At 36.6% G+C, this 24365-nt stretch overlaps 1 protein-coding gene across 2 annotated transcripts in view; it reads right to left on the reverse strand.

Moving 5' to 3' along the window:
- The window catches only part of Nbas (NBAS subunit of NRZ tethering complex), a 361792-nt gene that overhangs the window by 285081 nt on the left and 52346 nt on the right, over positions 1-24365 (reverse strand). For both annotated transcript variants that reach the window (XM_020168280.2, XM_074049201.1), the window contains exons 10-12: positions 18641-18779; positions 14068-14136; positions 3446-3574 (exon numbers count right to left, since the gene is read on the reverse strand). In XM_020168280.2, the coding sequence (XP_020023869.2) occupies positions 3446-3574; positions 14068-14136; positions 18641-18779 (337 nt within the window). The remainder of the gene's footprint in view (positions 1-3445; positions 3575-14067; positions 14137-18640; positions 18780-24365) is intronic.

Consider the following 24365-nt stretch of genomic DNA (forward strand, 5'->3'; position numbering starts at 1 on the left):
TATTCTTTTTCAGTTTGCTCATTGTTAGTGTATAAAAATGCTGATGATTTTTCTATGTTTATTTTATATCCTGCTACCTTGCTATAGCTATTGATGGTGTCTAGGAGCTTTTGAGTAGAGTTTTTTGGGTCTTTAAGGTATAGGATCATGTCATCTGCAAATAGGGATTTTTGACAGTTTCTTTACCTATTTGTATTCCTTTTATTCCTTCTTCCTGCCTAATTGCTCTGGCTAGGAATTCCAGTACTATGTTGAATAGGAGTGGAGATAGAGGGCATCCTTATCTAGTTCCTGATTTTAGAGGAATTGGCCAGGCCCTCTTGTTAGATCTGAAAGCATCAATTTGCCCAACACTAAGGGGGCATGCCCAGGAGGCTAACAAGCTAGGCCTGTTGGTAAGCTCTGCTCTGCCTGAGAATTCACAGGTGAGAGGGTTCAGGAAGGCATGGAGGGTGCCAGGTGAGACGAGAATGCAGGTATGGATAAAAGAGAGGCAGCTACGGAGGACTGATAACCAGAATATATAGGGAACTTAAAAAACTAAATTCTCCCAAAATTAGTGAACCAATAAAGAAATGGGCAAGTGAACTAAACAGAACTTTCTCAAAAGAAGAAATCCAAATGGCCAAAAAACACAAGGAAAACTGCTCACCATGTCTAGCAATAAAGAAATGCAAATTAAAACCACACTAAGATTCCACCTCACCCCTGTTAGAATAGCCATCATCAAAAACACCACCAACAACAGGTGTTGGTGAGGGATGCGGGAAAAAGGAACCCTATTACACTTTTGGTGGGAATGTAAACTAGTACAATCACTCTGGAAAAAAATTTGGAGGCTACTTAAAAAGCTAAACATTGATCTACCATATGATCCAGCAATACCACTCTTGGAAATATACCCAAAAGACTGGGACACAGGTTACTCCAGAGGCACCTGCACACCCATGTTTATTGCGGCACTATTCACAATAGCCAAGTTATGGAAACAGCCAAGATGCCCCACCACTGAGGAATGGATCAAGAAAATGTGGTATCTATACACAATGGAATTTTATGCAGCCATGAAGAAGAATGAAATGTTATCATTCACTGGTAAATGGATGGAATTAGAGAACATCATTATGAGTGAGGTTAGCCTGGCCCAAAAGACCAAAAATCGTATGTTCTCCCTCATATGTGGACATTAGATCAAGGGCAAACACAACAAGGGGACTGGACTTTGAGCACATGATAAAAGCGAGAGCACACAAGGAGGGGTGAGGATAGGTAAGACACCTAAAAAATTAGCTAGCATTTGTTGCCCTTAATGCAGAAACTAAAGCAGATACCTTAAAAGTAACTGAGGCCAATAGGAGAAGGGGACCAGGAACTAGAGAAAAGGTTAGATAAAAAGGAATTAACCTAGAAGGTAACACACGTGCATAGGAAATTAATATGAGTCAACTCCCTGTATAGCTGTCCTTGTCTCAACTAGCAAAAACCCTTGTTCCTCCCTATTATTGCTTATACTCTCTCTTCAACAAAATTAGAGATAAGGGTAAAATAGTTTCTGCCTGGTAGCGAGGGGGTGGGGGAGAGAGGGTGGGGGTGGGAGGGATGGGGTAAGGGAGGGGGTGGGGGGAGGGGGGAGAAATGACCCAAACATTGTATGCACGTATGAATAATAAATAAATAAATAAATAAATAAATAAATAAAAATTTTTTAAAAGTTGATGACATGCCAAAAAGGCCCAAACAAAACAATTTATCTCTATCAGTAAAAATGCCTCAGTAAACCAAGAGCACACTAATCAATTTTGTCAGTAATAGTTCTCACATTGTATGTATGACACTGTAGGATGACATTCAGAAGCTGATCAATATTTCTATTAGGTGAATGAAAATAATTTAAGGAAACAAAAAGTTGAGGGGAAATGCCTTTGTTATTCAGTTTTCATCATTTAAAAATTGTTGCCCAAATGTAAACTGTCCCAAATATAAAGAGCATCAGAATCCTCCCAATGAAAGGAGCTGATTGATACCCAGGAAAAATACACAGTATTTTTTATCAACTATGTGAATAATGTCCTTTTTTAATATAAATGCAAAACATAGACTTTATGTATCGTTCTTGGAAACACAAATAATATGATATATATCCTCAAAATCAAACTATCCTCCCATTCCTAATCAATTCTTCATCAGTTCTATGGTCTGACACACTCAGCTAAAGACCCTCAGCAGTTGTGAGAGATGATCACTCCACTTCTAGAGAGAAGAGGTAAGTCAACTGAGCTCTAACTTCTGAGCAGAGGAACCCTGTACTTGGCCACCCACACCTTTGGCTGAGGAACACCTCTTCATGTAGAACAAATCCAGACCCAATAAATGAGTCAGAGACATGTTAAGTCTATGATGTAAAGCCACATATCAACAATTCTCTTTCTTAATTGTGACTTCAACTCAATCTTAGAATCACAGAACTATCCACCAAGGCTTTATAGGAAAATAGGGTAGGGCTGAAATGCTAACTAATCATCAGAGAGTAAAAAATTTAGATAACAAGCTGCACTTAGTTCAAGAAAGACTTTTCTCTAAATTTTCACTCAAAACAAGACATGGCTTTAAATGAGCAGACTGTATGTTCCCCTAATGAATTTAAATTATAAAAGGCACTAACACTACTTGTTACTAAAGAATAAAATCTTCTAATTCAGTAGGGCATGGAGGTACAAGCCTATAATCCCAGTACTCTGGAGAAAGAGCAGGAAGATTGAGAGTTTGAGGACAATCTGAAATGCACAGTGACTTCAAGGCCAGCCTGAGCTATACAGTGAGACTGTCTCAAAAAGTCAAGGACTGACAATGTAGCGCTTGCCTAGCATGAGCAAGTCCCTAGCTTGTATGCCTTGTACTACAAAAAAGCAAAAACTAAAAAATCATATAATCATCTAATTCTTAAAAACTGTCCTTTCAAGACACTAAAAATTGAAAGTGTTCCATCTTTTTCTATATCTTTTTCTACTCATCTTTTAGTGAAGAGAAGGTGAGAGATGAGATACCCTTCAAGTCTTAAGTAAATATAATACTAGTGCTGTAAAGATTTGGGGAAGATCTGTAACCCAATTCGGATATGACCTTCCAAATACTTGATCATATTAACTTCTGCTGAAATTGTAATGTGTCCATTCTGTATTTCTTGAATATCAAAGAGAAAAACAAAGGAAGCGTTCAACACACTGATTATACTTGGTACAAACAGTTTACAGCACTAACTAAAATCTATGCATAGACTTAGTCTATTCTTAATTTGTCCTACTGTACTGAAATCAACTGATATAACAGAATGGTTTGGGAATTATGAGAAAAAATAACAATTGTGTTCTACAGAGAAACATCAACAAATGAAGTGAGTACTGCAGCTACTTACACTTGAGAGAGTAATGATACCTAAGAGACGCACCTGCTCATTTTGGTCCCAGCTTCCTTGCTGCTTGAGAGATGGAACCGCCCAGATGCTCAGCTTCCCTGAGAAGTGAATGGTTGCAAGGAGGCTCCCATCTGGAGAAAGGCTCATCTTGAAGACTCCATCCTGTGCAAGAATTGTAAGCAGAGCAAAGGACTTGTGGATAGGGTACAAACAACTCTCAGAATTAAACAGTACTCATTAGGGGTGTCATGTTATAAATGATCTTTAGTAATTAAAGATTACTAAATTAAGTAATCTTAATTGAAGGATTAAGGGCTCCACCCACTTCCTGTAACTATACATGCGCTCCACCACGTAGAAACAAGACTTCTGACATTAAAGAGTTTGCTATCTACTTTAGAGCGTTACAGTTTATCCAATTTGGATTTGGAGTTATAAGACTCCAAACCCAAATATGTGAGCATTATAAAATATTTCTTTACACCAACAATTGTCACGAGTTTTCAATAACTTTTATGGGTTAGTCTTTACTAGACTATGAATTCCTTGAAAGTTGGACCCACATTTTGGAGTGATAGTTCAGGGATACACGGTCTTTTTCAAGATGACAAAATTCTAACTAAAATTAATTTAGAAATGGTTGTGTAATTCTGTGAATATTCTAAGAACCAATGAATCATACACTTTAAATGGGTAAATTGTACTTTATATGAACGATATTTCTATAAAGCTGTTCCCCAAAAAAGTCATTAAAAAAGTCATTAAGCCACACATTTGCGGATATGTTTTCCCTTATCTTCCTACTCACATTAAACCACTAGCTCAAATGTCCACTTGATCTCTCTTAATTAAAAACACTAATTAAAGCCTTCTACTACTGGCAGAAATATTTAAAGTAGAAACTGTACTTTCAAATATTGTTGTAAAATTTCTAGCTATCCTTCCTAAGAGAGAGGGGTTTTTAAAGTGAAATATTAGATCTTTGTACTGATATTAGCTTAAATTGTCTTACTTTCTTTACTTGCCTGTTTTCTATATGAAACAATTAAAAATGAGGGATTTTCTGTTTCCAGTAGCTTTCCTAAGATCAAGCTACATTAAAATCAAAGTACTGAATTCTAATGCATGCATTTAAAACATTCTGAATTATTATATATTCTTAAAGAAAGATATCTCAGATCAATAAAAGGTCATTTTATAAGAGCAGCTCTCCCAACACTCCATAAATACTTATTCAATATCATATATCCAGTAATAAATGTAAAGCCAGGCATGGCTTTACCCTTGGGAAAGTCCTCAGTAAACACAGAAAATACAAATCTCTGCCCTCAAGGAGTTTGATAGATGCCTAGGGATGTAGCTTAGTGATAAAGTACTTGCCAAGCATGAGGCCCTGGGTTCACACTAGTATTTTTTTTTTTTAAGGAAAAAAAAAGGAGTTTAACAGATACTTCAACCCACTGTGACTTAGAAGTGTAATCAAAAAAACAAACAAAAGTATCCTTTGAATTAAGAGAAAGTCATCCTTAATAGCTTAATGGGAGATTTCAGGATGGCAGCTAGAGGGAGGAAGCAGAAAGCAAGCCTCCTATAGTGAAATTTGGAGAGACACTGGAGACACACCTTGCAGGCATAATCACTGAAAAGAGGCATAAGTTTGACCCCTCCACACCTCCAGGGGGCGCTGAGAATCTCCACTTCACGTTAAACTGAGAAACTAGGAGGGCCCCCGGGCTGCCAGTCGCCCGCGCCCATACGGCTTGGGAAGACACGGACCAGGTGAGCTTTGCGGTACTGCGGTACCCCAACAGACAAGCCTGGGCCAGAGCAGCATAGCCCCCTGGACAGACTGACCCCCACCCGGGAAAAAAGAGAAACTGACTAATAAGCAATAAGAACAATAAAGACACACAGGAAAGAGGGTGGGGCACACTGAGCGCTGAAGAGTGGTGGAAGGGAATCCTTCCCGGGACTGTAAATAAACAAGCCGGGTGGCTGGAGAGGCTCTGGCAGGAGCAGGGGTGGCGCACCCAGCAACCAGGAGCGGGGACGCTTGTGAGAGGAGGGAAGACCCACTTCCCACGTGAACTGTAAACAAACATGGCGGCCGGCAGGAGCAGCAGCACCGCCCAGTAAGCAGGAGCAGGAAAGCTTCTGAAAGTGGCAGTGGGAGGAAAACTTCACAGGAGGGGGGGAAGAACCACCTCCCACATGAACTGTAAATAAACACGCAGCCCTGACAACGCGGGGCAGTGTCACCTTTCCCAGTGCTTGGAAAGGGGAAAACCTGTAGCGGAGGCTCCCGCACAGGAGAACTCTGAGCAAACAAACCTGTGGGACCAGGTGAGTGCTAGCTCACCCCAGAGACCTGCATAAATAACGCCGCCAGCAACAGCAGGCTGACTGCAGTGGGCACACAAGCCACAGCCGCAGATACCATTCTCAGAACTGTCTCCAGACTCTTTTTTTTCTTTTTCTCCCTACCTTTGTTGAGAGAAAACCGAATTACACCTGCATGCTGAAAAACTTACTGAAACTGTATTGCATTTGAACTGGGGACACTAGGTGGGGTTTTTTTGTTTGTTTGTTTGTTTTGTGTGTGTGTGTGTAGTTTTGTTCTACTTTATGCGTCCCCTTTGATGAGACAACTACAGAACAACATCTGAGGCACCATCTCCAGGACTGGAGACTGAGAGGGACACCCAAATTATTAAGACTGAAACTTCATTGCATTTGACTTGGAGGTTTTGTGGTTTTTTGGTTTTTTTTTTTAATTTTCTATTTCTCAATTTATTTTAATTCATTTTTATATATAGATATTTCTTTCATTTACTTATTTTTTATTTTCATTCTTATCTTTTTTTATTTTTGATTTTCAATACTCTCTCTGTCTCTCTAATGTCTGTTCAGCTTACTGTCGATTAGTACACTAACGCTCCCTATTTATACCTTTGAAACTTTCTTCTCTGATTCCTTGTTCTGTTTTCTCCCTCTTCTCTGTGTATTTGTTTTTCCCTTTTCTTTAACTTCTTGCTTTCCATCTCAGCTCACCCTTCCATTGTAAATATTACCATTGTTATTATTACAAGCTAGAAAATACTTAATTGCACACAGTATAGGGACAGTAACAACACCAAAGACAATGACGGGAAGACAGAAAAAACAGGGAAACCAGTTTCCCCAGAGCAAAAAATTAGTACAGGAACCAGAGGGGAATGAAGAGAACAGAAACTCAGATCCAGACTCCAACAAAATGAAGATAAACTATGCTAAAGGACCCAATGAAGCCCACAAGAATAATTTAAAAGAAGACATACTACAAGTACTCAATGAGAATTTTATAGAGATGATACTGGATAGGGTCAACCAAAATGTACAGGAGACACTCAAGAAATTCCAAGACAATAAAAAATTTGAAAAAGCAAAAGAATAAATAAAGGAAACCATAGAAGCACTGTATAAACACCAAAGTGAAAGAGAGAACACAATGAATAAATGGATAAATGAACTCAGGACAAAAATACACAACAATAAAGAAGAAAACTGCCAGGATATGGAAAACCTCAGAAAAAAGAATGAAACAGAACTGCAAAACAAAATGGAAGGCCAATCCAGCAGAATAGAACAAACAGAAGACAGAATCTCAGAACTTGAAGATGAAATGGTAATTAAAGGAAAAACCGAAGAACTATTAATTAAACAACTCAAGACCTGTGAAAAGAAAATGCAAGAACTCACTGACTCCATCAAAACACCAAACCTGAGAATCATGGGCATCGAAGAAGGAAAAGAGGTGCAAGCGAAGGGAATGTGTAATGTATTCAACAAAATAATAACAGAAAATTTCCCAAATCTAGAGAAAGATATTCCCATACAGATGCAAGAGGCCTCCAGGACACCAAACAGACCAGATCAAAATAGAACTATCCCACAACATATCATCATTAAAACAACAAGTTCAGAAACTAAGGAAAGAATATTGAAGGCTGTAAGAGAGAAAAAACAAGTAACATACAAAGGTAAACCCATCAAAATCACAGCAGACTTCTCAACAGAAACATTAAAAGCAAGAAGAGCATGGGGTAAGATCTTCCGGGCACTGAATCAAAATAACTTCAATCCCAGGGTACTCTACCCAGCAAAACTATCATTCAAAATAGATGGAGCAATAAAAGTCTTCCATGATAAGCAGAAACTAAAACAATATGTGACCACAAAGCCACCACTACAAAAGATTCTTCAAGGGATTCTGCACACAGAAAGTGAAACCCAACTTAACCATGAAAAGACAGGCAGCACCAAACCACAGGAAAAGAAAAAGCAAGACAGTAGAGAGTAACCTCAACTTAGGTACACACAATCAAACCTTCAAACAACTAAGACAACTAAATGGCAGGAATCACCACATACCTATCAGTACTAACACTTAATGTTAATGGAATTAATTCACACATCAAAAGGCACCGCTTGACGAAATGGATTAAAAAGGAAGATCCAACAATTTGTTGCTTACAGGAGACCCATCTCACTGACAGAAATAAGCATAGGCTTAGGATGAAAGGCTGGAAGAAGATTTATCAAGCCAATGGCCCCCGAACACAGGCAGGAGTAGCAATACTTATCTCTGACAACGTAGACTTCAAACCTACATTGATCAAGCGAGATAAAGGACATTCCATACTAATAAAAGGGGAAATAGACCAAAACGAAATAATAATTATCAACCTGTATGACACCCAATGTCAACGCACCCAATTTCATCAAATATACCCTGAAAGACCTAAAAGCATATATAAACACCAACACAGTGGTTGTGGGAGACTTTAACACCCCAGCATCATCAATAGATAGGTCATCCAAACAAAAACTCAATAAAGAAATCCAAGATCTAAAATATGCAATAGATCAAATGGACCTAGTTGATGTCTACAGAACATTTCATCCAACCTCTGCACAATATACATACTTCTCAGCAGCCCATGGAACCTTCTCCAAAATAGATCATAACCTAGGGCACAAAGCAAGTCTCAGCAAATAAAAGAAAATAGAAATTGTACCGTGCATACTATCTGATCACAATGCAGGAAAAGTAGAACTCAACAACAAAAGTAAAGACTAAAAACATGCAAACAGCTGGAAACTAAATAACTCATTACTTAATGAAGAATGGATCATCCATGAAATAAAAGAGGAAATTAAAAAGGTCCTGGAAGTCAATGAAAAGGAAAACACAACCTACCAGAACCTATGGGACACAGCTAAGGCAGTCCTGAGAGGAAAGTTTATAGCCATGAGTGCATATATTAAAAAGATTGAAAGATCCCAAATCAATGACCTAATGATACATCTCAAATGCCTAGAAAAACAAGAACAAGGAAATCCCAAAACAAATAGAAGGAGAGAAATAATAAAAATAAGAGCTGAAATCAACGAAATAGAAACCAAAAAAACCATACAAAGAATTAATGAAACAAAAGGTTGGTTCTTTGAAAAAATAAACAAGATCGATAGACCCCTGGCAAACCTGACTAAAATGAGGAGAGAAAAAACCCAAATTAGTAGAATCAGCAATGCAAAAGGGGAGATAACAACAAACACCATGGAAGTCCAAGAAATCATCAGAGACTACTTTGAGAACCTATATTCAAATAAATTTGAAAATCTTAAAGAAATGGACAGATTTCTAGATACATATGATCATCCAAAACTGAACCAAGAGGAAATTAATCACCTGAATAAATCTAACACAAAATGAAATTGAAGCAGCAATCAAGAGTCTCCCAAAAAAGAAAAGTCCAGGACCTGATGGATTCTCTGCTGAATTCTATCAGACCTTTAAAGAAGAACTGATACCAACCCTCCTTAAACTGTTCCACGAAATAGAAAGGGAAGGAAAACTGCCAAACACATTTTATGAAGCCAGTATTACACTTATCCCAAAACCAGGCAAAGACACCTCCAAAAAGGAGAACTATAGGCCAATCTCCTTAATGAACACTGACGCAAAAATCCTCAACAAAATAATGGCAAACCGAATTCAACAACACATCAAAAAGATTATTCAACACAACCAAGTAGGCTTCATCCCAGGGATGCAGGGGTGGTTCAACATATGAAAATCAATAAATATAATAAACCACATTAACAGAAGCAAAGACAAAAACCACTTGATCATCTCAATAGATGCAGAAAAAGCCTTTGATAAGATCCAACACCATTTCATGAGAAAAGCTCTAAGAAAACTAGGAATAGAAGGAAAGTACCTCAACATTATAAAAGCTATATATGACAAACCTACAGCCAGCATTATACTTAATGGAGAAAAACTGAAACCATTCCCTCTAAAATCAGGAACTAGACAAGGATGCCCACTATCTCCACTCCTATTCAACATAGTACTGGAATTCCTAGCCAGAGCAATTAGGCAAGAAGAAGGAATAAAAGGAATACAAATAGGTAAAGAAACTGTCAAAATATCCCTATTTGCAGATGACATGATCCTATACCTTAAAGACCCAAAAAACTCTACTCAGAAGCTTCTAGACATCATCAATAGCTATAGCAAGGTAGCAGGATATAAAATAAACATAGAAAAATCATTAGCATTTCTATACACTAACAATGAGCAAACTGAAAAAGAATGTATGAAAACAATTACATTTACAATAGCCTCAAAAAAAATCAAATACCTAGGTGTAAACCTAACAAAAGATGTGAATGACCTCTACAAGGAAAACTATACACTTCTGAAGAAAGAGATCGAGGAAGACTATAGAAAGTGGAGAGATCTCCCATGCTAATGGATTGGTAGAATCAACATAGTAAAAATGTCTACACTACCAAAAGTAATCTACATGTTTAATGCAATTCCCATCAAAATTCTAGTGACATTCATTAAAGAGATTGAAAAATCTACCGTGAAATTTATATGGAAACACAAGAGGCCATGAATAGCCAAGGCAATACTCAGTCAAAAGAACAATGCAGGAGGTATCACGATACCTGACTTGAAACTATATTACAAAGCAATAACAATAAAAACAGCATGGTATTGGCACAAAAACAGACATGAAGACCAGTGGAACAGAATAGAGGACCCAGATATGAAGCCACACAACTATAACCAACTTGTCTTTGACAAAGGAGCTAAAAATATACGATAGAGAAATAGCAGCCTCTTTATCAAAAACTGCTGGGAAAACTGGTTAGTAGTCTGCAAAAAACTGAAACTAGATCCATGTATATCACCCTATACCAATATTAACTCAAAATGGATCAAGGAACTTAATATCAGACCTCAAACTCTAAAGTTGATACAGGAAAGAGTAGGAAATATTCTGGAGTTAGTAGGTATAGGTAAGAACTTTCTCAACGGAACTCCAGCAGCACAGCAACTAAGAGATAGCATAGATAAATGGGACCTCATAAAGCTAAAAAGCTTCTGTTCATCAAAAGAAATGGTCTCTAAACTGAAGAGAACACCCACAGAGTGGGAGAAAATATTTGCCGGCTATACATCAGACAAAGGACTGATAACCAAAATATATAGGGAACTTAAAAAACTAAATTCTCCCAAAACTAATGAACTAATAAAGAAATGGGCAAGTGAACTAAACAGAACTTTCTCAAAAGAAGAAATTAAAATGGCCAAAAAACACATGAAAAAATGCTCACCATCTCTAGCAATAAAGGAAATGCAAATTAAAACCACACTAAGATTCCACCTCACTCCTGTTAGAATAGCCATCATCAACAACACCACCAACAACAGGTGTTGGCGAGGATGCGGGGAAAAAGGAACCCTCTTACACTGCTGGTGGGAATGTAAACTAGTACAACCACTTTGGAAAAAAATTTGGAGGCTACTTAAAAAGCTAGACATTGATCTACCATTTGATCCAGCAATACCACTCTTGGGGATATACCCAAAAGACTGGGACACAGGTTACTCCAGAGGCACCTGCACACCCGTGTTTACTGCGGCACTATTCACAATAGCCTAGTTATGGAAACAGCCAAGATGCCCCACCACTGACGAATAGATCAAGAAAATGTGGTATCTATACACAATGGAATTTTATGCAGCCATGAAGAAGAACGAAATGTTGTCTTTCCCTGGTAAATGGAGGGAATTGGAGAACATCATTTTGAGTAAGGTTAGCCTAGCCCAAAAGACCAAAAATCATATGTTCTCCCTCATATGTGGACATTAGATCAAGGGCAAACACAACAAGGGGATTGGACTCTGAGCACATGATAAAAGCGAGAGCACACAAGGGAGAGGTGAGGATAGGTAAGACACCTAAAAAATTAGCTAGCATTTGTTGCCCTTAATGCAGAGAAACTAAAGCAGATACCTTAAAAGCAACTGAGGCCAATAGGAAAAGGGAGACCAGGAACTAGAGAAACGGTTAGATCAAGAAGAATTAACCTAGAAGGTAACACACACGCACAGAAAGTTAATGTAAGTCAACTCCCTGTATAGCTATCCTTATCTCAACCAGCAAAAACCCTTGTTCCTTCCTATTATTGCTTATGCTCTCTCTTCAACAAAATTAGAGATAAGGGAAAAATAGTTTCTGCCGGGTATTGAGGGGGTGGGGGGGAGAGGGAGGGGGCGGAGTGGGTGGTAAGGGAGGAGGTGGGGGCAGGGGAGAGAAATGACCCAAGCCTTGTTCGCACATATGCATAATAAAAGAAAAAAAAAGCTTAATGGATGAGACAAAGCACTGTAAAAGTATAAAGAAAACAATATTTAGATAAAGATTTTTTCCAAATGAATATCCTTTATAAAATAATATCAATAATTCTAATTACTAATATACTATGTAAGTCTGAAGTGTACTAGAACCTGTAGGCTACTAATTATTAGTCCTATTATTGTGGTCATAATGAAATTAATAGATCAATAACAGCTGTTGTCACTATCATTTATTAAGCTCTGGCAATATGACAGCCACTGCCTTAACTTATAGAAGAAAAAAAAAAAAAATATATATATATATATATATATATTTATTTGTCTTATACATATTCTTTTATATATGTATTACAATATATTGTCAAAATATATATACATATGTATCCTCTAACCTTGTCCAATCTCAACTTTGCTACTTTTTCATGTGAAAATCAAGCAGAAAAAAATGAACTACATATTAACAATATGGCTACTACAAAGGAAAACAGGTCCTTTTTAAAAAGAATAATAGTTCAGAGAACCACATTTCAAAAGAGAAAGATAACTGCAGTCAAATTTGGGTGGTAAAATGGATCATTCTGAGATAAAACACAATTTGTAATCTTGGCTATTTTTAAGTACAACACACCTTGACTTCTGTTTCTTCAATTGCACACTGAAGAGTTTAAACAAGAGTCAAACAGAAGCAGTAGAAAAAGCAACCTAAGCAGCCAACCTAATACCAAGCCCATCTATTTAGGTAAATGAATTGGGTAAGCCATTTGTCTTGAGGGTTCAACTTCTTCAGCAGTAAAATAGGTAACATAGTAACAGTAACAGAAGCTTCTGTGAGATCATGTAAAAATTCGTGCTAGCTGGAAAGTATTCACAGTAATAAGAAATTCCTAAATATTCTATGCCCTTTCAGCTCTAAAACTATGAACCGTAATTACTTCTGGCCCAGGAACCGCCAGGTACAAATAAGATCACACATGCAATATTTTCAGATATTTACTGGAAAGCATTGGTTTTAGAATATAAAGTTCAGTTTCCTGAAAAGTCCTAACAGTTAAGGATTCTGATATAGTGTTTCACAAAGAAAAACCAAAACACAAGAAAACTGATAGCCTTCTTCTTCATTTGCTCAAACACAGAGGATCCTGCTAGAATGAGAAAGAGCCCGTTCCACCACAAGAGAAGAACCAATAGTAGGGGTCAAGACAACACACAATTTGAAGTTCCCAGAAGGGAACTTCAAGACAATAAAAGGATGACAGTCATCTCATACAGATTTACACCGCACTGTTAATATATGAAATGAACTATCATTTCTATTAACCACCAGGTATAAAAGAGAGAAGAGTTAAGGATAGTCAACTCCCCAAATAATTTTTTCTAAGAATTGTTATAACTACATTGGTCTAAGTTAAATAAACATGGAAAACAAAGACCAAGCATCTGTGGATTCTCTACCCCAGCAAACTGGTGTGTTCCAATGGTGTTCTCTACAACAGTTTCCTTGACTGAGCACCTGAAACCCCCAGACCAGAAATGCCCAGCCTTCCCCTCCTGCCTGAGGAACTTTTCCTCACTTCAAGATTCAAAGTGTCATCTCCAAAGTTGAATGCTTCTATTATAGCCGAGAATAAAAACTTCACAAGTTTTTTAAGACTGAATAATAAATTCATAGATACTAATGTTTCTAAGAGAATTCTTTAGCTATATCCTCAGATGCCAAGAGAGCTAGGTCCATTCTCTGTATTTTTCTTTAATTTTTTTCTTAATATTGGTACATACTAATACATAAATTTTGAGTGAATAGCCTACAAATTCTTATTGTTGCATTTGTCTACATGGCATATAGTTATAAATACACCCAGATGATTATCTAAAACATCCACAGCTCATCAACTTAAACCTTAAATGCACTCTGGTGAAATGTTTGAGAAACACAGATTAAGCAAATTTGCATTACCTGTTCATGTCCCTGGCGACTGTAAAATTTGACATTTAACATCCTTAGTAATCCCAGTGTCTTTGGTACCTATAAAATGAATACACATCTCATGAAGAAATGTTAACAGAATGACTTCTCATAATTTATAGTCCTTTTATCATTAAATGCAAGTGTAACAAATAATGTATTTTTTTAAATACTTAAGAGAATCACCAATGGGGCAAAGGCTATAATAGCTTAGTGGGAGAGTATTTGTCTAATATTTGCAAGGCCCTGAGTTCAATCCTCTGCACCACAAATAAAATAAAATAAAGTTGCCTACGCTTTTAATGTGGCTAGTGAGGTCTAACTAGCCCAGTCCCAAACTCATTTAAGAAAACAAATCACCAATGGGTATCAAGCATCTTGGTGAGATTCTGCTTTTGTTTAAGGGAAAAAAAATCCACTAACTTGTAAAATCTTTTAAAATATATCCATGATCAATTTTTTTTTCATGTATATAAATAATAAGCCTAGAATGTAACTGAAGCTCTTCTCAAATGAGGCTATGCCAGGTCTCCATGGTATCCCAGCATCACTATGGCAAAGTTCAAAACTTCCAACAGAACTTTCATCCATTAAGAAACAGTGTTAATGGTGACAGAGTAGCTCAAGTGGTGGAGTTCAAATTCCAGTACCACCAAAAACAAAAAACCAATCCTATACTTAGAAAAATGCAACATTTAGAAACCAATGTTTAAAATAACTTACTGTAACACAAGACGATTTTATGTAAGATTTAAGAAATGCATTTACAAGAGCAAGAAAAAGAGATGACTATAATTTTTTAAATGGAACATAACTGCTGATGAGGATGTAGAGAATTTGCACCCTTATACAATGATGGTGGGAAGGTAAAATAGTACAATCTGATTATATCAGACTTTTAAATTCCACATACCAAGCAAAACAATGGAGTAATAATTGTTACAATTTAATGAAAGCAAAGGTGAGCCCATAGAAAATGGCCCTTGTTGGAGCACAACAATGCAGAGAAAGCTGAACGCAGGCAATAGAAACTTACGAAAGTTTTTGGGTTGTTTATTCATTTTTGTTTTTTGGTGCTTTTTGTTTTGGTTGCTTTGAAATATGGGGTCTAAACCCAGGGCCTTGTACTTTCTGGGCAAGCACTCTGCCACTTAAACTATGCTCCCAGTCTTTTGGTTTCTTGTTTTGTTTTTGAGACAAGGTCTTACTAACTATGCCCAAGTGGCCTCGCACTTAACCACGATCTGCCTGCATCCATCTCCCAAGTAGCTGGGATTATAGACGTGCACCATGACACCCAGTTTAAAACTACTCTTGATTCTATCTACCTTAGAGAACGAAGACATCCCAGAAAAATAGGATTCCAAAAGCTGTTGTTCTTTATACAATAACAATGCATACTGAAAAACGCAGCAGCAAAAAAAAAATAAACTTTGCTCACTTTTTATACTTTTTCCCAAAATTCTGATCTTAAAAATACAAGTAGACAACAATTACCCCTGTAGTTCATCTTAGATTTTATCCACTGCTTTCACATACATTACCTTGCTTGATCCTGACAAAAGCCTTAATGTGTCCACAAGAGGCGAGGGAAGAACTGGAATTCAAATACCAGCCTTCCAATTCCAGGGACTGAGTCTATCTATCCTTTGTCCCAATTATTGAATTCTAACCTGGCACCTGTTATGCTTATTATACTAATTTGTACTTACATAGTTGTACCAGTATCTTTATATTTTTAATACTAAGAGCAGTGATTCAATGCTGAAGAAATAAGTAAAACTATTTCAAATAGAAATTTCTAACATTAATTTAGAAACACTGATCAATGCACATATTGAATTTTTGTATAGTCTCTTTTACGAGCTGCAGCAGCCTTGTGAGAGCCTAGAATATATGTGTCCACAGCATTTTCCAGTCAATATTTACCCCAAAACAACAATAACCTTAAACAAACATTAAGAGGAGGTTTGATTAGAGCAATATCCGCCACCTGACAAAAGGAGCTAATCCTATAACCTCAAATTATTTTGAAAGCTATGTACAATGACTGTAAGTTTAGCTGCAACACATTTTAAAAGCTACCAACATAATTAAAATACACTTGTAGCATTTCAAGAAGTTAATCATACAGCAGAGCATTCAACTTGCAATTCAATATTTTTCTCACTTATTTTGTCAGTGCACAAGCATTTTTCTTTTAAAAGACTCCAATACCAAAAGCCTCAGGCCAGAGAGAGAAGGACCATACACAGCAGAGAAGCTTCCAATACTTCATTCAAGCAAATAGCAAAGTAAAAGCTCAATAGAATTCAAAGAAGCCAAGGTGAAAATGTTTCCTATTATGTGACAGTATTCCCTGACTTCCCCTCTCCAGGGCCACTATGTCACAATGCACTTGATTAGGCTGTACCAAAACACACTCATACTTCACCAACTTTACCCCTCTCCTTGTATCCTCCATGCACAACTCTTTTTTCTTCTCTTTTTACCTTGCCTTTAACTTTGAGATCTCATTACTATAGAAGAGCTGAAATGATTATGCAATGAAATGCCAGTACATCTTTTCACCTGGGTTGACCAGTTATGTATATCTTGTCACATTTGTTTTATCTCTCCCTGTATATACACATGCTTTTTTAAACATTGTATTTTAATTTAACCATTTGAAATAAGCTATAGGCATCCTATTTGCTTTAGACAGATTTGAAAAAGAAAACTTAACAAATTCTTTCCAAGATCTTCCTGATATATCTCACATATAAAACCACAAGCTAAACTAAATCAGAGATAAATTCCTACAAACATGACATAAAGTGTCCATTTCTACAAACAAGAAATAGAATGTGTCTAGGGCTGGGGCATGGCTCGAGTGGTAGAGCACCTGCCCAGCAAGTACAAGGCTCTTAATTCAAATTCTATGTATGGGGGCAGGTCCAATATGTACAAGAAATTCATACCTCACTGTTTTTAGGGAGGTAGGTTATCTTACAATCAAAACATAGATTAGACATGTACATAATTCCATAGGAGGGGAAATGCTAAACAGGATCTAGAAAATCAGCTCCATCCTTGCCTCCATACTCTAAGCTGTTAAGCACTCAGGCCCTTAGGCTCCTCATTGTGAAAAGTGGCCGATACTGTCCAAACTTCCCTCCTCCTTAGGTTCTATAGACAGAATAAATGGGTGATAAAGCAGGTAGATGGATGAAAATGGAAGGAAAAGCACAAAGCACAGCACAACAAGCTGAGCTACAATGTCTGGTGCCATATAAACCATAAGTCGACCTTTTTTAAAAACTATTAATTTGTTGTGCTAAAGCATAATCATATTTCAGTACACACCAAATGCTAAAAATAATAATGTTAATGGAAGATTACTGTAACTACTAAATATTTCTTTTCAAAAGTACTTCTTCATTAGTTCCTTTTCAGTACCAAACCATTCACTGTTTTAGGAGATTATCTTTGAAATCAATGCATGTTAAGAAAAATAGCAAGACAAACACATTCATTATCAAAACAAACAGCCTAACATATTCATTTATGTTGTACTTCTCTTTAATTTCTTGGTTTCTTCCTTCATTTGAAAAATACATAACTGCACACTTCATTATAGACAACGTGCTAAGTGCATAGTGCATAATTTTGATAAAGTGCTTGCTTTCATGTAGTTTATACACACAGCCAAGATACATAATATTATAGGGCAACCAATATGGTAGACACAGTTACCATCTACCAATGCCTACCAATCCTCCAGATATCCTTTAATCATCAATTGGCAGAAGGAAATTAGGTGACTGGGAGTGTGTCCTTAAACAGACTACTGGAACCATGCCCCTTCTTTCTCTCTCTCTCTTTCCTGTCTATGAAACTACAAACCAAAATAAATGTATTTTGTCACAGTGAGAAAAGGCTGATTAATACAAGGGGTGTCTGATACAAAACAGAAGCCCAAGATTGTCATGGCTCAAGTCGTACAGTGCTTGCCTAGCAAGCATGAGGCTATGATTCAAACCCCAGTACCCCCCACACACACACACACACAGAAGCCCAATAAATAATTCCAGAAAGAAAAAATGATGAACAGATGAATAGACAATACAAATATGGAAGAAAATATGCCATAGTAGTTAAAAATGTGTACTGGGAAACTTCTGTGACTTTGTGCTCCAATTCTTCACTTGCTCAGCTTGCTGGCCAGGACAACTTAGTTAACCACACTCTCCTTTTTCATTGATTGACTCAGGCCAATCCCAACACCTACCTCAAAGCACTCTGAGTGGTTGCTAACAAAAAAAGAAAAAGCTTAATAAATGTTAATCTATAAACAGGCAAATATAAGCAATAGGACAACTACTAGGCTGCTTTTCTAATATCTAAAAGGATAATTACTAAAAATGAGACCAAGTTGAATTCACATACTTTATTAAATTTGATATCTGAATTGCAATAGCATTAAGTAACCTTCCTCATTTAAGACAAAATTTCTTCTGCTAAATCTCACAGTTTATTTGTCTAAAACCAATTAGAAAAGTAAAATGTTATAGCTAATGCTTACCGCAGTAACCCTGTCTCCACCATTAGTAACCTGCTTATAATAGGGTGACCCCGAAAGAACTCTCCATGCAGAAAGGCCACAGCTAGAAGCTTTTGACACACCCACTTCAGCAGTTTCACATCCACCAACCAGAAGAAGTCTAAAAATGAGAAAATAAAAAGAATTAATAAATTACACATATGAACAAGATAACAGCTAAACAAACTGTGTAGAAAAAGTCACCTTCCCAAAGAAAACTAAATTAAAATTACTTCATGTTAAGCCTAGGTTAGAATTTTAGATGAAACATACAAAAGGAAACCAAATGGCTTTCCAAGTGTAATTTCACCTTCACTTACACAGAAGTAAACACTCAGGCACCTGAAACTCTGATAAGAACTTAAAAATGAGGAAGAATTATTTAAGGTTACCATTGTGTACTAAAGAAACTGCCTGAATGGACACCAATATGTATTAGTAAACTTCTGTGCAGCTTTACCCAGATCACATGGATTAATTAAAGCAAGAATGAGGGCATAATTACAGCATACAGAAAGAAATGACACTGGGGAGTGCTCAATGGGAAAGAGCTACACAGCAATAGGTATTCAGAAAGAAGGCTCCTGGGTGGGTTATGATTGACTCACTTCTCTGCTTGTTGTGTCCATTTAACCTAACATACACTAAAAGTTAAAACACATTACTATGCAAGTCCTATATAAACTAAAAAGTTAATAACGGGAACCCAAGCAGCCATGATCTTTTGAGTTAAATCAGGTTCAGGACACCTGGCAGCTGGCAGGGACCTGGATAACAGACATCACAATCACTTATTAAAAAGAGAAAAAAACTAGAAGGCATAAAGTGTTGATACTTTAACAGGAGGACTTCAATTCAGGGAGTTATCTGTTGTTCCCAATGACAACAAACAATAGCGTAACAGGAGGCAATGCTTAATTTTTTTAAGTAATTAAACTGTTTCCCCATGTATTAGAAACTGCCTTTTTCCTGCTTAAGAGGAAGAAAAATATTTTCAAACACAGGTTTCCCTAACCACATCCACATGGTGCTGTCCCCACCCTGGCTATACTGTCCCAAATGACAGAACACAGTGTTGAACCACTTTTCAATCAAAACTTGCAAATGGCTGACATCACTAGGTTCACATTTTGTCAAAAAGACAATGCACTTGATCACACATATGATTTACCTTTTTCTATGCCATACTCATAGGAAACCCAAAACTTGAGATATCCTAGGTTTTGCAAAGAAATTGAAGGTGAAAGAAAACATACTTTATAAGTTTCCTTAGGACTGGCACATCAACTAAAGTTAACTTTTGAACTCAGGGCCTCCCATTTGCTAAGCAGGCATTCTACAGCATGAGCCATGCCCCCAGCCCTTTATTAATTTAGTTATTTTCCCAAGATGGTTTTGCACTTTTTACCCAGAGCTAGCCTCAGACCATTACAGGTATGCACCACCACATCCAGCTTGTTTGTTGAGATGGGTCTCATTAACTTTTTGCCTGGGCTGTTTCTACTGTAGGCAAATCCTCAGAGATAAAACATGGTATCTTTATTCACAGGACAAAAGAGATTTTGGTCCCAAGTCAAGCTACTTGACCAGATTATTCATTCTATTCAAATGATTCTGTTATGCTAAAATATTTCCCCAAAAAAGTATATCTAATACAGAAAATCATATTACCCCTTTAAACCTAACTGACAATTATGAAAAAATACAGATGAATAAAAAAAACCAACACGTTAAATGACACTACAAGATATTCTGCCTCTGTCTCTCTCCTTTCTTTTCTCTTGCTCTCTCTCTCTCTCTCTCTCTCTCTCACACACACACACACACACACACACACACACACACAAAGCAAGAGACACACAGAGGAAAAAAAATGAAGAGCAGATCAATGAATTCAGAGATAATAGTCTAACTATTTGAAGGTGCTAATGTATTACTGCTAAATTTTTAGATGCAATATGGTATAATGTTTACGTTTTTAGAGTCCTTATTTGGTAGAAATACACTGGAATATTTACAGATGAAATAATATACTGTATAGGATTCACTTCAAAATAATCCAGAGAAGGTTGGGTGGAGGGTGGCAACAAACTGGGCATGAGCTGGTGGTCGAATGATAAGCACAGGGGAGTCAAGACACTACTCTATTTTTCTTCAGGCTTCAAATTCTCCACAAAGAATTATTTTTTCCAAAAACCCATTTGCTAGAATAAACTCCCCTAGAAAAATAAAAACAAAACAGGTAACTTTGAATAGTTAGAGTTCAAATTTAGTCACAATGCTTTTTCAAGCAGAAGACATATGATTCATAAAAACATACCTTTAAACCAACAACCTATAATTATAATAAAAACTCAATAAATCCTTAAAAGCAACAATAAACAGTTCTTTTATAACTGAAATAATTTCCCTCTGATCAACTGCAACATATATATTGATATTAAGGCATATATAATACATTAAATATTCTAATTTATTTACAATTTCTGTTATTATATTGACTTTATTTATGAAAACATATATATGGAACTTTAAATTGCTTGATCTACCACAGGAACTACAGAACTGAGACTCCAGATTTCTTATCTCCTGGTCTTGATAGTAGACTATACTTCCTCTCTATGGGTATTGATAAATATTGTGCTCAGACATTACAGTAAAGTGGCTTCAACACGATAAGCTCCACTGGTAACAAAAGATACGCAGTGTCTCCTCCATTCAGGTCAGACTGAAGAGTAAGTGGAAAAGGAATAGCATAATGGAAGTAATCGTATTGTTCCTACCACATGGTGGCAGCACTGGGACACGGGTGGTCCAGCCAGAGAAGCACATGTCTGTGCTCAAGCAGGCAAGCAGGACTGTTTAAAAGGACTTCATCGACGTGTTCACAGAACAGACAGCTGGCAGCTATTGTGTGCAGGACAATGTGCAGGTGCTGAGTGTACAGAGACGAACACGGGATGCTCCCTGCATTCAAAAGCTTACTCTCTAATTAGCAGAGGACAAAGAATAGGGAAGAATGTGTGGAAGTGTAGAATAAAGTGGCCACAGATGACAGCCAAATTAGAAAACAACAAGCCAACTGAAATCTACTGAAGATTTTCTTCTACTATAAATGCCAAGGGATGCTAGCCCGAATACAAGATGCTAATTTTTGTTTCAATACCTTATTGTTTTACAAGACTCAAAATGTTGACTAGGGCTAACCTACAAAATAAAAATAAAAGCAGGCTGGCAGGGGTACTTAGCCAAATAAATAAATGTCCTCCAGTATGATCCCAGTGTTCAGAGTAGGCTTCCAGGGCAACTATGGCCAGATGTGAAGAGGAATTCAGTTCTACTGGTAAAGCCATATAAGTTAAATAAAGCCAGTCAAAGTAATAGAGGAGAACAAGCTCAGGTCCAACACCATATACCCAATACATGTTTGCCAAGTGACTTGTGAATGTAAAGTTCCAACTTTCTCCTTTAATAGCACAAAATGAACACAAATCCCACAGAGATCCATCTTCCCACTGTCTGTCTTCACTCTTGCTAGGTCTCAGCAGCAATGTGCAAGTACATAAGGTGATAAGATGAGTCACAGCAATGGGGAGAGAGGGAGGTGGGTGTCACACACTGGTCAAAAACAGCACAAGACAATGAAAAGCCAAGAATGGTAAGCCAAAAAAAACTTTCCACATGTATGGAAACAGAATAATGTACCCCATTAAAAAATTGTAAAAACCAAAGGAAGGGGTAAGAAATAATATCTGAGGGGGTAAAGCTGCTCAAAGTACAGCTTTGTGATATAAACACATCACAATGAAACCCCTTTGTACAATATATGTTTATAAAAAACAAAATTTTCAAAAAGTGACAGATATTGATACAAATAAAGAGAGCAAGATGCCATGTACTTTGTTGGATTCTCAACACCAGGTCCTCTAAAATTAATACATAAATTGTATACTATTTCAAATGAAATCCTAAAAGAATTTCTCAAAGAATTGAACAAACTGATTTAAGAAAACCACACAAACTTAAGATTCACATAGGAAAGCAGAGTGCCAGATCAATTTGCAGTGAACAGTTTTCCCCTTTACGAGCTGGGCTTTGTGCACCTTGACCCAGAAATACTTTCCTGTCTTTGTGTTCTTAAGACATTTTCCTTCAGATTTGACCATATCAAAATTTAAGACTTCTTTCTACAAAATAAAATAACAAATCACACACTGGGAGAAGTTTACAACACATAAAACTAACAGTACATCAGTATAGAGAATTTGTAAAGATCTCCCACCAGTCCAAAAGAGTAATGGAAAAACAACAAAAAACAACAAATGACAAAAAAATATATATATAAGCCAAAAATGCAGATCAAACACAGATTCACACCAACCACTACATCCTCTAGAGAAGTTAGGGACTCTTATAAATTAGTAGTGCGATTGCATTCGTAACGCAAAGAGGACAAATCTAAAATATATATATATATTTATATCTATTATACGATATATATGAAGGTCACACACCAAAATCAAGATAGCGGTCTCTAAAGAGGAGCAAGTAAGATAAAGGAACAGTGCAGAAAATTTTTTTTTATTACTATTTCTTACTCAGAGATCTTTGTGCATCTTAGCTAAAATAAAAAAACCACAAACTTAATATTTATTTGTCTATTGTGAGTAGAAAACAACTGGCGCATATTACATTCTCGTTCTCCCCTGCCCCCCATTGTTTGCTTTTGCCATACCAAGGATCAAACCCAAAGCCTCCAATATACTAGACTAGGACTCTACTACTGAGATACAGCCCCAGTTTCTAACCTAAAGAGAAGACCAGGATACAGCATCCCAAATTATACACATAAATTTATCAAGTTAATAAAGCCAAGAGAAAAAAAAATTCAGTACATTGGCTTCAACACTTTGCATCAACCCATAAATACATTAGAGAAGGCAAAAGGCATATAATTTGCTTCATGACATTTTGAAGTTGCTTATACATTAATAGTTACAGCTTAAGTATTCTCTGCCTACTGAAATAATGGTTAGATTTTTTGCAGAAATTAAGTTCACAGACAATAGAGAATAATTTATATCATAAATATTATTTTCTGTTACATTAAGTTCCTCCACCGAGAATATTTATATGCAGTGGTAACCATTAAATCCTTAAATACCCAAGACATTTATTTAAGTGCTTAAATTCAGAATCACATTTTAAAATATCATATAAATGATAATTTTATATGTTCATATAACTATTTCTATTTTATGATAACTTCCAAATTATCCTATAGATATAAAATAAAATAGAGTTTTTAGATTATAAATTAAATTCTCTACTCTATAGCACATGATTATGGGGGAATTAACTTTTACTTTACCTTAACGAAATCAAAACAGAGAGACTATCCTAAAAATCTTCGACCTCGAATTCTGTGGAAAATGACAGGAGATATCATAGGTCTAGGAACCAGGGGTATAAGGTTCAAATACCTTTACAAGAACGTACGATGTAATCTTGAGATATTCCTTTCGCTCCATTAATACTTGCTATGCACAAACTATTATGCCGTAAGCACTGAGGAATGTCCTAAGCATGAAGAACAGAGCATTTCTAATTGTTTCTGGAATCAGTTTTTAGTGTAGCACCATCTTACACAGCAGTGTCACATACGGTGTGCTTCTTGGGGACATGTCTGTCCCTTTCTATGTCTCAG

Source organism: Castor canadensis, chromosome 12 (assembly GCF_047511655.1).
Source record: "Castor canadensis chromosome 12, mCasCan1.hap1v2, whole genome shotgun sequence".
NCBI lineage: Eukaryota > Metazoa > Chordata > Mammalia > Rodentia > Castoridae > Castor > Castor canadensis.